The following is a 17,975-nucleotide window of genomic DNA, read 5'->3' as shown; positions in this document are numbered from 1 at the left end:
GGTGTGGGAAAACGATGTTCTAAAAAAAGAGAAATTTCAAACTATTAGTCCTAGCCGTAGCTCATTGTCCACCTACTCAACCGGAGAAATTCAAATGGATGGGGCTCAACTGGAGATACTATTTTTTGGAGGAAAGACTGGAAGAGTTTCCTGTGGGGGAGCTGACCCCTGCATATGTACGCACAGAAGCATCAACAGATGTGAACGTGTGGTCATTTCACCCCATTCTGTGTCTGGGGCAGGCACCATAGTCCCCCCCCCCCCCCCCAAAAAAAAATCATTTTCCCCCTTTATTTTCCTACCAAGATTGCACTACCTTGTTGGTTTCAGCCCTTCCATTTGTATCTGAATCTCTAATGCACTTCCAATATCTCCATCTTTGCCACCGGAGATCACTGTGTTCTAAGGTCTGATTTGCTTCACTGTCAACAAATTCCTTTGCCTTCACACAACCATTTGAAGCCAGATTTGCTTCACATTTCAAACCAAAAACGCTTCTCATCTCAGACCCCAAAACCTTCATCCAAGAGGGCAGATGTGGTTCTAGGAAAATTCTGTGCAGAAGACGAAACTGTGTGTCAAAGAAAACAGAGCCTGCTCATTTCTGGTGTTGCTCTAACAAGTTAACAAATCATTTCGTTTTTAAATCATTCATCAACAGAAAGCAGCCACTAGCTGAAACGGTAATTTGACTTTTCAAGTAAATATGCATTCTGGTGCTGATCACCCAAATTCATTATAAAAGGGAAAAAAATATAGTGACCAGAACTTGTAGCCGACCAACATTTGACCCCCGAAAACTTCCGTAATGAATGTTTAAGCTGAATGAAGAACTGCCATTCTGATTTAGTATCTGTTGTATGTTTTCCCAAAATCCTCATGTCTTTGCCGCTGGAACTCGCCATAGCCATCATGAGGCCTCGAAGTAGGATAATTTTCACCTGGATATGGGTACCCGCCCCTTGAATCCATAGGTAAATTAGCCCCAGCAAAGGGAGGATTGCTTGATGAACGGTCATAGTCAGAGTAATTGGGACGGTTGTAACCACCAAAACCCGAAGCGGACATATGCTGGCGTGCCCTTTGTTGCCTTTGGATATCAAGTTGAAGAAACTCCTCCCACTGCTTTGTATGCATTCCCCTTATGGTAGCCAGTTTCTTCATGTAGTTCTCTCGCATTTCCCTTATTGCCTGGGAAAAATAGTACCACAACAGAGTTAGTGGCAAAGCTATTCTTGAAGTAGAAAAGAAAATTTCTTTTATTTCTACTATTTTTGTACGTCAAAAAAATAAGACACTAAAAATATATCAAATGCAATAATAATACGGTTAACCTTTTGGGATTGGTGTGTGGTTTGTGTGATTACACTTTCATCCAAAAAAAAAAAATGCAATAATAATACACAGCAAAGAAAGTAAGAATTACAAACATGAGTTTATAAATATGAGTCCTACTTTTAATATCAGTGCTACTTTCAATTAAAGAAAAGATAAAGCTATAGATGATGCAGATTTATCACCAAACGGGCTTCTTTGCTTAGGAATAAGTCTAGGGTTGGGTTATATAGATGTTGGGCCTTTGATCCCGAAGGTTATCAATGTAATAGGTCACTTTTATGGACCTAAAGTATGGGTAATTAAGTTGCATACGGAATTAGCTTCTATACTTGGTTTATTTTCATGTTTTAGTGTTATAAATTGAACCGGTCCCAAACTGGTTTGAACCAGTGGTTCAATTTAAGTGACTTGAGTCACCTTTCTTTTAATTAGATTTAAAGTATATTTGGGACCACACCTCTCCACGATTTTGAGAGAGGTTGTGATTTGTAATTAGAATCGGCTAGGAGCTTTTAGACTCCTAGGCTGATAAGGACAGAAGGCCTTTTGGCCATTATAAATAATAAAATTATGGGGACTCTCTTCAGACCTCACTTTTGAAATTTCAAAACTTTTTGAAGTTGCCCTACAACTTTGTCTTGTGTTTGATCAAGGCTGGTGGGATTGGTGTTTGATCCAATCAACGCCTTGCGGTGTGAAGCCCAGGTGGTTCCTTCGAAACTCTCTTCAAGTTCTCTAGTTCAAGTTCGACTTTTTATTCAAGCATCTTCAACCATTCAAGCTGCTGCCCAAGAAATTCTGCAACTACAGTGAGTTGAATAATCCCCAACCCCAACCTGTCTTCTTCTGATCCTCTAAACCACCAAACCCTAGCATCCCCTCCACATCTAAACCTTTTTCCCATAACCCAAATTCTGTCCAGACCAATTCAACCATCAAAAAACCCTTCCAAATTTGGATCAAATTCTCCCCTTCATCCTAAAGGAAACTCGATCCAAGCCCTAGCCCTAGTTGATCACTTTAAACCCTAGATTCCCTCATCTTCTTATTTTCAAAAACCCAAAAGCCTAAACCTAACCTGCTGCTGATTCATTCCAGCACACTTCCAACCATTAAAACTTAACGTAACCCTCACCACATCAACTTTACCTAACCCTACCATCAAACCCTAGGTCCCATCATACCTTAACCCTAATTTCACACTTTTCACCTATTTTGACCTAGCCGAAATCCGAATTACCCAGTTCATAGCCAATCTTGGTTATTGGCTTCTAGTTGGTCTCCTACCAATCTAGAACTACATTAATAGATATATCAAAAATAAACAAAACTTTAAAATGGTAAAAGATGATATGCAATTGGAAACACATGGTTGTGGTATCTTCATATTTTTATAGTTAACATATTTTTCAAGTTTCAGAACTTACACATCTATTTAGTGTGTTAACAAATTAAATGGTTACTGTTCATCTGAAACTCAACTCATTTCTTTGTTTCTTCAGCTCAGTATCTGCTACATATAAAATAAGAAATCATATGCAAATACAATTGTACATCCTAAAACCACACGTACACAACTTTTTTTTACGTGAATACATGTGTGTGTGCATCATGTGTTCCAATAACCTATTCTCTATGTTGTGCTAGAAAATGGATCACAGTGAGTAACAAATAACTTCATTAAGTGCGTTAAATAACAACTGCTCATGGGGTGGTTTTGGGGTCTCCTGCCATGAAATGATTATGCTTGGATTGAATCAAAAAATAATACAAGGTTGACTGAGCCAAATGCAAAATGGGCTTGAACCGGCAATTATATTGAATTATTGATTGATACACTGCCCAAATCAACATGTCCGAAGAGGAATGTTATAACATAGCATGCATCAGACCTGCAAAGGCCTGAGTCAGTAAAAAATCAGTGAAAACCCTCCATTCAGATGGTTTACTGAACCTTGTTGAAAAAAGAGAGGCAAGATAAAACCCAACATTCAGTTTCATGTGAAAACCACTGTTGAAACTATATTCTTTCTTTTGGTTCTGAAAACCACCGCCTCATCACATGGCATAACTTGGGGTGCTAGTGCAAAGACACCCTCAACACCTATTGGTGTAGAGAACCTGCTCCCCCCCCCCCCCCAAAAAAAAGAGCAAACAATAACATCTTTTGCAACAAATTTAAAATTTAAGGCCAAGTACTATAATGATCACAAAGCAAAGGAAAATATATCATATACAACAATAAGCTGGATTCATAAATCAAAGACATGCAATAAAAAAAATGCCTTTTCCAATAAGCCATTTCATACTTGAACCAGAAATAGGATACCATAAAGAGATGCAAATACCTCGCGATGCTTGTAATTCTCTTCATCTTCTTCCTTGTCACGAATTCTTCCGAGTTCCATTGCCTCCCTCTTATATTCCAATTCTAATTCTTCCAATGTCTGAGGATTGGCAGAGTATTCAAACTTATGGCCAGAATGCATGTCAGGCCGATGCCTCTCAGAATCCCATCCATCAGTTCTATGGACCCCCATGCTCTGGTTATGACCATCATATGAATTAAATGCATCAGTGGCAATTGCAGAGCGTCCTGGAGATTTTGAGTGGCTTGAACGGCTTCTAGCTCTATCATTACCGTAAGCTTCATGAAACAAAGAGTATGTTAAGAAACATCCCATTCTATTTCCAGATGTATAACACAGATGGTACCTTTAACTAAACATTCTATCTTATATTTAAACTGTGAACCCACCCAATGCAAACAAGTCCGAACAGCTTTTCAGTAAATCATTTTGGAGACAATCCAATCAATTCACACCCCTGACCCACACCCCAAAACTACTTTCACAATCGAACACATAATGCCTGAAACTTACGAACTTACCTCTTGCTGCAAAACAAAATGATAAGCAACAAGCAACATTATTAAAAAGTCAAGAGGGATAAAAACAATTAGATATGCAATATTTATAAATTCCTAACAAGCTCCGAGCATGGGTTTACCAGCTTTACACGGACGTCGTAAACATATTCTATGCTGTCCCTACCTTGTGGTGAGCCCCTTGACAACTCTTTCAGATCTCCACGAATACGGTCCTCCATAACCTTTTCCTGTCTACCAAACTTGTGTTGTGACTGCACTGTATTACGGAGACTAGGAAAAGGCTTTTGTGAGTCCGAACGCCCCATCCGTGAGCCAACAGGGCTTTCCTCAGGCGACCTGGATCTGTTTCTTTGAGAACTAGAAGAACCCTTTCTCTTACCCTCCTCATTTTTCACTTTGTGCACAGCATCCACACCTTTTGCCAAGCATAGTCTATCTTTACCACTAACAATGATAAACTTCTCCTCCATTTTAATTTTGCATCCAATATCCTTTTCAATCTTCTGGATCACACTCTCGGTGAAAAGTGCCTTTACATGTTTTTCTCTAGCGGGCACCCTCTCAAAGAAATCTTGAGACTTGCTATTGGCTCCAAGAGTGGTAGGGCAACCCTAAACATTGACCCATGTCACAGAATGGGGTAAAATAACATGTCTTTTGAATGGTTTAAACTAAGCAAATACAGAGGATAAAAAACAAGAAATAAGAACAGAACTTTCTTATATAAGTCCACTATTGTATTCATAGTTATCAAGGCGGGAAGGTGACCATGGCGTTTTAGAGGGTAAAAAAACAAGGCGACACCGCCATGGCGGCAAGGCGCCCGCCATGGCGCCCAAGGCGTCCAAGGAGTCTGGACGCGACGCCTTGGCGACGCCTTGATAACTATGATTGTATTATACTTTAAACTATTCCAGACTTCAACAAAGAACCAAAATTTCAAGAATTATATTTCTCTAGGTGCTCAAAGGAACAGCTCACTCGAGACAATAAAGAGCATGCTATTCTAGGCAAGTATGGGAGGAGGAAAAGAGGGACCACCAAAAATCCAAGTGTAGTGACAAGTTATCTTCCTTTTTGGGGTTGGAGATGGGATTGGAGGAAACTAAAAAAGAAACTGTAAATCAGAATATTCACTTCATACAAATATTTGAGGAGAAGGTTAAGACCTTGGAGGTTTATCATGGCCTTCACCAGGATGTGTATGAAACTGAATCCAGTTTCTCTTTTATTTGCACAGACATACACACAACAGACAAGGTGGGGGATTCAGAGAGATTTAAATCTCTCCACACAGAGAAGCAGAAAGTGAATACTCCCTTGCTATAATGCCGGAAATGAGGAAGCAGAAAGAAACATCTGACAAGATAGTATCAAAAAGGACAATACCCAATTTTAGTAAAGGTCAAACACTTATACAGTCTTGTTTCCAACACACGATTCAAAATAAAATAAAATAAAGGAATATGGATCTTTTTCTGGACTCTGGCTTAATAAATTAAAACCTCCATCACCTAATTAAGAACAAACGAAGAAATAAACTACTGTATAAGAAAGAATGGTAGAAACTGGAAAAATGAGAACACAACAAGCCTACAAGATCTGCTACAGCAAGCTGATGAAAGCAGAACATACCCTCATGAATCAATCATACCTGAGTAAAGTGACCTGATTCTCCACATATTTTGCAGATCATTTCTTCTTCCTTCCGTTTCTTCCAGTTCCTCTCTGTAGCCTTTGATTTAGCTTCCCATACCTTAGCCTCTCGGCTGGTAAAATCAGTTGGGACAGCGTTTGGATCACGATGCTCCTCTTCGTCATCAGAACTTGCATGTGACCTTTTGTTTCCTTTTGCTTTCTCTTGTGCAGCGGTGGCAGTTGATACAGGTGGACCAGTATATTCCTTGTAAATGTCATCAAAATCATCATCTGTGTCAGGAGTCGGAATGTTTGCCATTTGAGAAATGTATATTTCACACCTGCATCACCATCAACCAATAACCCATACTTTTATCAAAAAACCTAATGAGTGAATACGAGAAGAGCTGATATATCATGGACAAGTCAAAATTGTAAAAACTAGTCCTATGATATAAGTTAACAGCTACTTGTTAGAAACATTATTATTGAACAGCAACACGCTTTCAGGCATTGGTTACCCGATAAGTGAATACAATAAAAATAGAAGCTCCTTCACCTTTCATTGGAGGATGGTAAAGCAGAGTAATACCTGTTAGACTTAAGTATGATACACTGGTGGATGGTCATTGACATTTAAAACATTGACATAACGGTTATGTGGCAACTGGCAAGTAAGTCCTCCAAATTACAACCAAGCTTCGAATTGCCATTGTTCAAGTATTTCATCCAATTTATCTCTGTAATGTCCCACATTATTAACAACTATTTTCTTTTTAAATCTCTGAACACGTCAAAATTTAGAGATTTACTTGGTGAGTGAAATGTTTTCAGAAGTGCCAATTGATTCACAATCAGAATTAATTCCACGAAATAACAAAAAATACATAAAAATTAGATTCACTGATTCAAGCATAGAAAAACTGAAATAAGACAATACACCAAATATCCTCACTCAAATAAACCAACCAAATCTCGTAGCTGGAAAAGTCAGATAAACCCATTAAACAAGAAATGATAAAAACCTAGTTTTACTGATAATGTATCAAACCAACCACGCAGAGACGAAAACTAGTTTCAAAAAAAAAAAGGAGAGAGATAAAACAATCTTCTGCATATTAATCCAAATCAAATACCAACTAGTTGGGGGAAGCAATTCCTGTAAAAGTTACAGGAGGTTCTAATAATAATAATTATTTTGGTGCATACATGAAAGGGAAACAATAGAAAGCAAAAGAAATGAATCGAAAGAACGAACCTTTATAGTTCTATGCTCTTGGAGGTTGAGGCCCTAAGGGTTCCACAACGATATCAGCTGATTTGCACTTTCTATCCTTCTTAGCGACCCGCTTTTCGCCTCTTCGTCCTCTTCGTCTGTGGAGAGTCACCACTTATGAGCCGTAACGCAGCTCCGCAGCAGTAAGTTGCATTGGTCTTGGGCCTTTCGGTTTTTCCCTCCTCATACGCACGACAGAAACAATGTCGAGGGCAAGCCCTAACTTTCCAATCGAAGGCTCAACGAAGCTATGGTTCAAAGGTTTAAAAGCCAGGAATCGGAATCGGAATCGGATCCGGATCCGTCTCGGCGAAGGTTTTAAAAAGTGAAATCGGGATCGAATTGGTCTGTGACAATTCCGATCCGAATCGGCCAGAAACAGAGCAAAATCAGCAGGAATCGACCAGAATTGGCCAGATCGGTCAGGGCCTCACGGCCAATGCTATCTAAATCGTAAGATTCGACCAATCTGATTCCGATTTTTAAATCATGACCTTGGTTAAATCTGAAATATTTGGAAAACCCTAGATCGGCTTATAGATCCTTAGCCCGACCAATTCAATTGGGATTGGTCCGATCCAGATCGGCCCGAATCGAAATCGCCCTCAATCCGATTTTTAAATCATTGTATGGGCTCCGAAGTCGAAAACTGAAATTGAAACTGAAACATGCATTTAAAATCAAATCAAATTGGACCAAACAAATTGGTTTGGTTTTAATTTTAAAAAGTAAAAGTTTAGGCTAAGATTTTTTTGTTTGAACCGACTTGAACTGAATAAAGTGTAACCCTAATAAATTGAACCTGGATTAAACTTAAATCATATTAAATCTTAAAAGACTAAAATGTGAGTTCTAAGATTTCAATTTTCACTTCATGTCTTTCACCTCCTTCAACTATCAACTATCAACTATCCTCTCTTCTCTTATAAGATAGGAGATGCGTTCTATGTTTGAAAGCATGGCCCCTGTGCCAACATGGCACCAATCAGAGTGTGAGCAAGCATCAACAGGGGGTAGAAACCATAGAATTTTCACCTTTCATGGGGGTGGACCAATCATTTCGCTCCCTACTGTGTCTAGGCGCAGGAGCCATGCTCCCAAGCATAATCATTTTTCCCTTTAAGATATTTGATATTTCACATAAGAAAAAAGATATTTGATATTTAGAGTATCTAACAATGTCTTTGCAAGGTTTTGAATTGTGTAATAAATTTAATTGGACCTTCGTATGTAAAAATTATTTTATATTTTGGGGTCAAATCCTCGTGAAGTTGTAATTTCTCTTCCAACTTTATTGTTTCAATGAGTCATTCCATTTAAATCGAATTTAAACCAAGTAAAAAGCAAACGAAATATAAAACAAAAACCAATATGACCGAAAAAAATCAAACCAAATTGGTTGATATTTGATTATAGATTATGAAACTTGTTCGATTTTAGTTTCAATTTGTACATATTTTATCTTAAACCTAACCGAAAAAACTAAAACCAAACCAATTTACACCCTTGATAAAATCATAAAGAGAAAAAGGCACGATGTTATCCAGATCATAAAGAGAACGGATTACACTCCTAGAATCCAAAACAATAAGTTCAGATAACCAAGGATTGGAAAATGGGGCACATTGTCATATTCACAATAGACATAGCCCTAGCACTCCTAGCAAGACAGTCTGCAACACAATTAACAGCCCTTGGGATAAGTACAATGATCAAAGTAGGATGACAGATGACAGATAATCCTCATAACTGGCCTAACATGGAGAGTTGATGCTTTAGGAATAGCTTGAAAGTACGAGATTACTTCCAGGTTGTCACTCTGTCGTAAGTTGTAATTAAGCTCCACCAGATAGTGCCTCTAGCATGCCTTCCCGAATGGTCATCGCTTCCCCACTAAGATATCATCGACATTAATTGGACTAGAAACAACAATTTTTTTTTGGTAAAAATACTTTATTAACGAGGGAACAAAGTTCCCGAAGAGTCTACAAACATAGATAAGGAAATACAGCTTGGAGGGGAGCCATTCCAGATACAATTTGATTGAGAGGCTGCACCAATGGAGGCAAGATGATCAGCAACTCTATTTGCTTCTCTGAGAGTGTGTCTGAAAAGAACTGTTGCGAATAAGGGAACTAGTGACCAGCAATCATTGATTAAAGCCGAGATCCTCCAAGGTATGGAATTGACTTTTCGAGAGAGAATATCTATGACCATCAGATTATCGCTCTCGATGATCAAGTAGGAGAAACCCATGTTTGAGGCAGTAACAAGAGCGTGTCTAATTGCCATAATTTCTGCTACTAGAGCGTAGTTCTAGCCAATCCCCAAAGAAAAACAACAAACGAAAGCCGAGTTGAACGATCTACAGAAACAACAACTCGAGACCGTCCAAGGTGCCCACGGATGAGGAATCCCAGCCCACTATTCCTCTTCTCCAGACTTGAGGAAGCATCATAGTTTAGATTAAAAAAGTTTTTAGGCGACGAAGACCAAGCGAAACATCTCAAAAGAAACTCTTGACAAGCTTGTTGTGCAGCCTTGATCACGTCCATAGGAGTCCAATTCTTTCTTGCAAAAATGAAATCATTTCAAGTGTACCAGAGGTACCAACAACTTAAAGAACATAGAGGAGGTGGTCTCCTTGTTAATCCTTTCCCAAGACTGAAAAACGAATTACAACCTTGAATCCATTTACAGACCTCAGGATCTTTATTGAATTGAACAATATACGTCAAGCTACACCCAAATCACACCACACGAGCGAATGGACATTGAAGAAGAATATGATGATCCACATGTTTGGTACTTAGCATCAATTGGTAATTGTCTCTATTTTATGGCCGTTGATGTGGCTAGTCCATCCGCACAAGATTTCAATAAAAAACGTCTGATTTTAGAGAATGTATTACAACTCCAAATCCTTTGCCAGGATGTGCATCGGGATGTTTGCTAACATGCGCATTATGGCAGTGAAAAAATTATCTTCTCCAATTTTCTGTAGCTCGACAGTGAGGCCATGTAAGTGTGGATGTTCGACACGTGGCAGCTTGGACATCCAATGGTCCAAGCTCATTGATTATTTTGAGCTCAAACTGTTGGATGTCCAAGGATGTCCGAGCTGCCAAGGGTCGGACACCCACACTAGCACTGCCGCTATTACACCCCCATCCCAGAAAGGGATAAAATACAATAAAAAGAGTATAATTAGGATGACACGTGTCACCTCACACTGCTAATCATAGTCAACTCAATACAACTCATATGTACATCAGAGTGCGGGAAGAAATACATTTACAATAAAAATAAACGTAGATGCAAAGAAAGGAAGCGTTTACAATAATAGAAGCGTTCAAAAGTCTATGTGATAGACAAATAATATATTACATCCTTTCTCAAGAGATTAATTAAAATTAAGAACAAATAGTAATTATTAGAGAGTTTATACCATACAATTGATGAAACTAAAAAGGAATAAAGAAATAAGTATCTCGATCCAAGTACCCCATTGACACAGTCATCAACATCTTATCAATATCATAGATATAAATCACCGATTGCACGTCAGCAACACCGAGCAATACATATCCAAGAAAAAGAGCCACATAGATTTCCACCAAAACATCACCTACAATGCAACTAAAAAGGTTGTGCAAAGAGGGATAAGCTCCACTAAGCCTAGTGAGGGGATGGGGAACATACAAGCAATAACATATAGTCCATTATGCATGAATTATTAAACAGTTATCCACCTAGCAAGCATATCTAAGTCACTAGGTACTTGCTACTGCAACAACTCGGGAAACATCACGGATCACTTATCTTATCACCGTCGATAAAGCCTCAATTGTTACAAGGGAGCTCGCGTCGGTAGAAGCCACTCGCCACCCAGAGGCAAACCCCGATAACCAATGATCTCACCTGACCTGGCCTCGTATCACTCCTCAGGCACCACAGGTAGCTTTGGTTACCCAACACCTAAACCACTGTTGGTAAGGGTCGTAGCAAGGGGATCGAAAATCCTAATCATTCTATATAAACTATCGTGTCGAGAGGTATTCTGGCACATGACGTCCCATACCATCTTGTACCGGGTACCAGCACAACACGGCGCATGACAGACCATATAATAGTACTAACTGTATGATGCAATATGATACTATCGTAACGAGAGGTATTACGGCACATGACGTCCCATACCATCGTGTACCGGGTACCAGCACGACACGGCGCATAACAGACCAATTATAAGCATGATGAAAATATTAACAAGCCACATCCATAATGCATACATTCGTAATTTCCACAAATATAGTTATAAAAATACAAGAATGAGTATGCATGAGAAATGACATACAAGCATAACATAATGCAAAACACTCCCAAATTAAGTCAAATCCCAACCCCACTCACCTATTAGTTCGCGAATTCGTTTATTAGGGTTCATCGTTGATCAACTTATGATAAGCCTCACCGTAAGAGTAATGGTGCCTAAAGAAGTGTAACAAAGTGAGTTAGGAGGTAAGAGGGGTCTCGAAGTCTAGGCTTAAAGGTAACACAATAGAGTTTAGGTGGACTTTTGAGTGGAGGCACAGTGCCTGGGTCCACCCCGGGCAAAATACTCTAAAATCCAAGACTGGACTCTGGGGTGGATTCTGGTCTGAGTCCACCACTGGGTCCAGCATGAACCAGCAAGCATGCGGACTTACGGGGCGAACTCTGGTCTGGGTCCACTCATGGGTCCAGCGCGAACCAGCAAGCATACGGACTCACAGAGCGAACTCTGGTCTAGCTCCACTCCTGGGTCCAGTGTGAACTAGCAAGCATGCGGACTCACAGAGCGGACTCTGGTCTGGATCCACCCTTTGCTGAATCCAAAAATCCCAAGGTTTGAGCTCCCAAACCCGATTTCACTCGGGTTTTAGTTCGCAAGGACTTGGGGGAAGGGTCTTTAAACCACCAAGGGTCATAATACCCTAACCTAATCAAGGGATTGTTGGGTTCAAAGAGTAAATCAAACCAAATGATTCAAAACTAAGGTTTCTCCATCAAGAACCCTAGAACCAAGAAATAGATCCCAATAGAAGGTAAAGAGAGGTCTTAGAGGTGAGCTTAAAGCCCCCAAGAAGGTATGATACCAAATCCAAAAGCATCATTGGGTTGCAAATGAAACCCTATGTCAAAAACCCCCAATTGAATGGTTATTTCCCAAACCCAAAAGAAATAAAGAAGAGAGAGAGAGAGGGAGAGATTTAAGGACCTACCTCAGCCAAGACAAACACTCCTAGGGTAGAGCTACACAAGCCCTAGGGTTCTTTTTTCTTCCTTTCTTCTTTCTTCTTTGCTTTCTCTTTTTCCTTTCTTTTCCTTTCTCTCCTCACCTCCACGGTTTTGTTAGGTTAGAAGAATTAGTAGCTAGTTAGTGGGTGCATAGTGGTTTTGTGAGTGGATAGATGGATTAACACATGGCTTAGTGAATGGATAGATAAGATTAATCCACAAACCCCAAAAAGCTTATTTGTCTTTAGTGGGTCCCTAAGATATTTGTAATAGGTAAATGGATAGTTGAATTAATCCACATAATTCTTAAACCCTTATTTATCTCTAGTGGATCCCTAAGATATTTGAAGACCCCACACTAAAATACAAAAGGAGATGATGCGGCCCATAATACCTTATCCACAATAAATAATATGGTAGGTGTGGATTCACCACCGGATCCAATTCAGGGTCCAATCCACCAGAAATAGGGTAAACCCAAGGTAATAAATTCCAGACTTTGGCCCACCTTTTGAGGGTTACAAAGGGAGCACGTACACATGATATTTAAGGATTACATGCTCACCTTCACGCAGTCACATCACCCATCACATCGAAATTCTACCTTTTAATTCTAGTTATCTTGTTGACTGTCACGACCCAAAGTCATAGGTGTTGACCGTTGAATTAAGGTTCAACGTGGTCCGAAGAATTAAGGTGTAGTTTGGGTGCGGGTATAACAGCCGCACTGCCGAGCTACAGGGAATTGGAGAGGATAATAATCCTATGGCAGTGTGCATCAGGATGTGTGCTGGCATACGCATCATGGCAGCCCAGCTGTTGGATGCGCTGGTACCGCTCCTGTGCGGAGCATGGTTCTAAGTATTGATATCGTATCGTCTGTAACGGGCGATATGTATCAATTTTGCTAGTCGTCGATACTGATACCGAATCGGTAGCATAGTACGGGCAAGGGGTAAAATGGTCAGAAAACTCATTTTTAAAGAAAATTTAGGGGTATTTTTGTTCGATACAGCCGATCCAGGCTGATACTGTTTCGATATCGTATCAGTTTTGCAGGTCACCGATGCCCGTTCCGATACCGTGCACTAAAACCATGCGCGGGAGAGGATCCTTTTCCGACCTCTGAAAGTGGTTACTCGTTTCAACGCGCCAAATTTCCGTATCCAGATCCGGGAATATTGGGGATTAACATTACTCGTTTATCGTTATTATGTACGTCGTATCACTAAGCATCAGTTCCATCCTACTTTGGAATCTTTGGCTGTCGGAGAAAATTGCTTCAGTTGTCACCATATAAGGCGAAACGGTGGAGGTCAGTATGAACTCCGAAGACTATGAAGCTAAAACTATTTGGCTATCTCGTTAATTTCGGTATTCTCCACTAATTTTGGAGGTGTTTATCCAGTCATTCTCTATTTTATTTTGCGTATCATTAGTTTCTGTAATCTAATCTAATCAGAAGAAGTGCGGACACTCTTCGCAACTTCATTTGAGTTGTACAGGAATCTAATTATTCTTTAATGGCTAAACACGAAGAGCTCCTCGTTCCTGTTTTTTCCACTCTCGAACCGGTCTATGGAAGTGGTTTTCAGCTTGAAGAAGCTCAGCTTCGATTCGAGAAAATAAAATCCAAGTTTCTCCAGATTTTTGGTTTCCAGCCTGACGTTTATGCTCGATCTCCAGGTTTTGTACTCTAATCCGATGTTGTTGTGTTTTGGAGCATTCGAAGATTAGAAGATTTGGTAGAGTACTCAAATGCTTGGTCATTTTCAATGCAGGTCGAGTGAACTTGATCGGAGAGCACATTGATTACGAAGGGTACTCCGTGTTGCCGATGGCCATACGTCAAGATACGATCGTAGCTATCCACAAACGCGATGCTGGAGAGTCTCCAAAGCTTATTCGAATCGCAAATCTAAATGAGAAGTACACCATGTGTACTTACCCCACCGATCCGAATCAGGTATATCTTCTTTTTTTTACCCCAATATTATTGTCCGTAGGGTAAATTACATGTCACCCCCTAGTTTTCAAATGAAACTCAAATCACCTCTGTATTAGACCCTAATAAGACAAATTAGTCTTTACCATTAGTTTTATGTTGCTAAGGGATGATGTCATCCATTTAAATAAATTTAAATCCCTAAACTACCCTTGGCTAGTGTTTTATGCTGTTAAGTGATGATTTAATTCTAACGTTTTAGTACAAGGGTAAAATAGTCCTTTCACACTAATAACTAATAGCAGACTAACACCGTTACTGTAGAGTGGAACGGATGAGTATTTTCAAAAACTAGGGGATGATTTGAGTTTCGTTTGAAAACCAGGGGGTGACGTGTAATTTACCCTTGTTCGTATATTTCTATGCGCATGGCTTTTGCTTACCAATGGTAGTTGAGATTCCATCAGTCAACATAATTTGAACTCCTCCTATTCCAAAGCCATGGCAAATTGGTATGCATATTTTTCTATTAAAGAAGGTGATATAGAAGATTTTGTTTCAAAGAGAATTAAAATAGGATGGATGAAGTGAAGAAGTGCATTCGGAGTTTTATATGATCGAAATATTCCTCTAAGGCTTGATGTATGATGCGGAATGTTGGGCAGTTAAGAAGTGTCATATAGATAAATTAAGTGTAGCAGAGATGAGGATGTTGAGATGGATATGCAACCTGATCTGGGAGTAGCCCTGATACATGATAAGCTACCCAAAAGTCATCTGAGGTGGCATGGCCATGTCCAACGGAGGCCATGGGGACGCACCAGTACTGAGGAGTGATTTGATTCATGTTGAAGGAACTAAAAGATCTAGGTGCATGCCTAAAACATCCCTAGGAGTATGATCGAGGAAAGACATGCATAGCTTAGGCCTTGTATTTGAATAAAGCTGATTGAAGGGCAAGAATCCATGTAACCGGCCCCATTTAGTTTGGATAAGACTGAGCTGTTGTTTGGATCATCACCTTTGAGGCCTGTTAGTCAAGAAACTACACATTATTTTGAGTTCTGTTCTTTCATACGCGAATTAACTGTTGATGACCGTTCTGATGCCATGCTACCATGCAACTCAATGATAACTGATAAGCACATCAGCAAGGAGCCTGTTTCAAATTGTTTGTATTTCCTACCCACTGAGAATCATCGGAAATTCAGTAGCTCCCCCTGCGTGCCAAAATACTTTTTGGCTGGTGGATAGTTTGCACATTTTTGTCCCTTGGCTAAAGTCCAGTGTTGAGAGTTGAGACTCGAGTAGAGGTGCCAATAGCCAACACATGGACTCTACTTCGTCATCATTGAGTTGCCATAAACAATGTGATCTTTAATGTTAGCAGGCAGTGCTGATTCTGAATTGGGTTGGACTGAGCTGGTCAATGCTAAAGAGCTTTAGAAGCCGAGACATTTAAAATAGATCAAATTTAAACTGCTTTCTGCAGGGGGAGGGTCGGTCCTTCATATTCAGTTTCCATGTCCTTTGCTAAGACTGAATCTCTGAATAGTTAAGAGAGCATGGATTCTCTGGTAAGCTTGGCAAGATACCTCAGATACCAAACAAAATTTGGGATATTAATTTCTGGGGTAAAGGGAGAGGTAAAAGTATGGAAGGTGGATGGAGAGTTATCTCAACAAAATATTAATATTGTCTTGTGAATATAATTGAGCGTCTCAGGATGAAAGATGACTTTAACATAGAAGCAATGTTAAATGTTTATGTGACGTTGTGAGATCCAAACATGGAAGACCAGTCTTGCTGACATGTTGAGTCATAAAATGGGGGCAGATGTGCCTCTGTTGGGGGTATTTTGTTGCTGCCGGAGGCACCATTGATAACAAAGTAAGGTGCAGGGTGATGGGGTTCATTCTATACATAGCATTTTTTCTCAATTTATAATGATGTTGCCCCTGAGGATCTGTTTGGAAAAATTATGAGTGGTTTGTTGGTAAAATATGGGGACTTAGAAGACATCCCAAGTGCTGATTGTATCACCTTTCAGATTGGATCTGGTACATAGGACCTTCAGCCTTTGGGTAATCTTGTTTTATGTGGATGGCAACAACAAGGGTGTCAATCACACCCCTCATCATAACCTAAAGGAGGAAGATCTCCATTAATAACAGAGGAAATCCTCCTAACTCACTAGATCAGACAGCCATTACTCTCTAGCTACTTCATTCTGACCATCAACAACAACAACAACAAACTCAGCCTTATCCCAACTTAATGGAGTCGGCCACATGGATCCAACAAAACCAAATTAGGGAGAACTGAGGTCTAGACCAAAAAAAAAAGGGGAATAAAGAGATGGGGAATGAGATGAGAAATGAAAAAAAAAAAAGGAAAATGACAAATGAAAGACGGAAAATAAAAAGAAAAATGAAAGATGAAAGTAAGAGGACAGAGGCACAACCCTGCAAGTCAAGAGAATCTCAGCTAAATGGGGTCTGCTACATGGATCCTTTCCCTTCAATAGGCTCTATCTGAGGTCAAATTTGATACAAGACCTAGACTATGCATTTCCTTCCTCACAACTTCTCCTAAGGTCATTTTAGGCCTGCCCCTAGTTCTTTTAGCTCCTTCAATCGGAATCATATCACTCCTCCTTACTGGGGCATCCCTAGGCCTCTGTTGAACATGCCCATACCACCTCAAACGACTCTCTTGGAGCTTATCATTGATCGGGGCAACTCCCAAGTCAGCTCTAATACGATCATTCCTTACTTTATCCTTCCTAGTTTTTCCGCACATCCATCTAAACATCCTCATCTTTGCTATACGTAGCTTCTCAATATGACACTTCTTAACTGCCCAACATTCTGCCCCATACATCATGGACGGTCGTACAGCAGTCCTATAGAACTTTCCTTTAAGCTTTAAAGGAATACGTCGGTCACATAGCACTCCGGACGCACCTCTCCACTTCATCCATCCTACTTTAATTCTCTGTGACACATCATCTAGTACTTTATTCTGACCATCATCTCTCTTAAAGATCCTCTGTTCTCTTGCTCTGGCATCTCACACATTTGTCTCCCTTCCATTGGTTGTTTCAGACCCTCATAAAATCAGACAGCCACTATTGTTTTTGTCTTTTGACTACTTCTCCATATCCAGATTCTATCTTAATGACCCATAATTATCCTGCACCTTTTCCTCACTCTTTTGTCTCTCTCTTGGGGGTTGTCTCCTTGCTCAATGATGTGTCTGCAATGGAATCAAATGGCCGGTGATCTGACAAGGAGGTAGTCCTATCCTCATTATTCTCAAGAACACAGTGTGTCTAGATACATGGTTCTACACCTAGATGCATCACCAGCCATTGAATCCAGACAACAGTGTTCCAAAACCCACGCTGACTTTAACTTATGGTGGAATGTTAATTTTTTATGATTTACCCATTGGAATTTAAGCTCTTCAATGATCCAAAAATGTACGTACTACCAGTCCTGAACCTCTGCTGCATATGAAAGCATTCATTGCAGAATTTTCACCAAAACAAAATAGCATGTAGGCTTAACATTATATTTCTACAAGTTCAAATTCTCAAGTTTAGA

At 39.8% G+C, this 17,975-nt stretch overlaps 2 protein-coding genes across 3 annotated transcripts in view; one reads left to right on the top strand and one right to left on the bottom strand.

The window, feature by feature from the left end:
- Positions 1-804: 804 nt before the first annotated feature.
- LOC122659885 lies at positions 805-7,317 on the bottom strand. Of its 2 annotated transcripts, XM_043855038.1 has the most exons (6): positions 7,125-7,317; positions 5,883-6,207; positions 4,392-4,839; positions 4,229-4,234; positions 3,687-3,985; positions 805-1,191 (listed from the first exon to the last, which is right to left on the bottom strand). In XM_043855038.1, the coding sequence occupies exons 2-6, from the start codon at positions 6,183-6,185 to the stop codon at positions 847-849; spliced, it is 1,401 nt and encodes a 466-aa protein (XP_043710973.1). In that variant the 5' UTR covers positions 6,186-6,207; positions 7,125-7,317; the 3' UTR covers positions 805-846. The 2 variants fall into 2 exon arrangements, with proteins under 2 accessions (XP_043710973.1, XP_043710974.1); XM_043855039.1 differs by lacking the exon at positions 4,229-4,234.
- A 6,563-nt stretch (positions 7,318-13,880) lies between these two features.
- The window catches only part of LOC122660528 (galactokinase-like), a 33,794-nt gene continuing 29,699 nt past the window's right edge, over positions 13,881-17,975 (top strand). Inside the window, exons 1-2 of the mRNA XM_043855871.1 lie at positions 13,881-14,108; positions 14,204-14,388. Of these exons, the coding sequence (XP_043711806.1) occupies positions 13,946-14,108; positions 14,204-14,388 (348 nt within the window). The 5' untranslated portion in view covers positions 13,881-13,945. The remainder of the gene's footprint in view (positions 14,109-14,203; positions 14,389-17,975) is intronic.

The sequence above is a fragment of the Telopea speciosissima genome, chromosome 4 (genome assembly GCF_018873765.1).
Source record: "Telopea speciosissima isolate NSW1024214 ecotype Mountain lineage chromosome 4, Tspe_v1, whole genome shotgun sequence".
Classification (NCBI taxonomy): Eukaryota; Viridiplantae; Streptophyta; class Magnoliopsida; order Proteales; family Proteaceae; genus Telopea; species Telopea speciosissima.
Note: the sequence above shows the minus strand (reverse complement) of the source record. Positions and strands in the feature narration are given on the sequence as shown.

Coding starts and splice junctions, on each gene's coding strand:
- LOC122659885 (XM_043855038.1), bottom strand. CDS start 6,185: ATGGCAAACATTCCGACTCCTGACACAGATGATGATTTTGATGACATT. Junction 4,840..5,882: donor AATCAGGTCACTTTACTCAG/GTATGATTGATT, acceptor GTCAATGTTTAG/GGTTGCCCTACCACTCTTGG. Junction 1,192..3,686: donor AGAATTACAAGCATCGCGAG/GTATTTGCATCT, acceptor TATTTTTCCCAG/GCAATAAGGGAAATGCGAGA.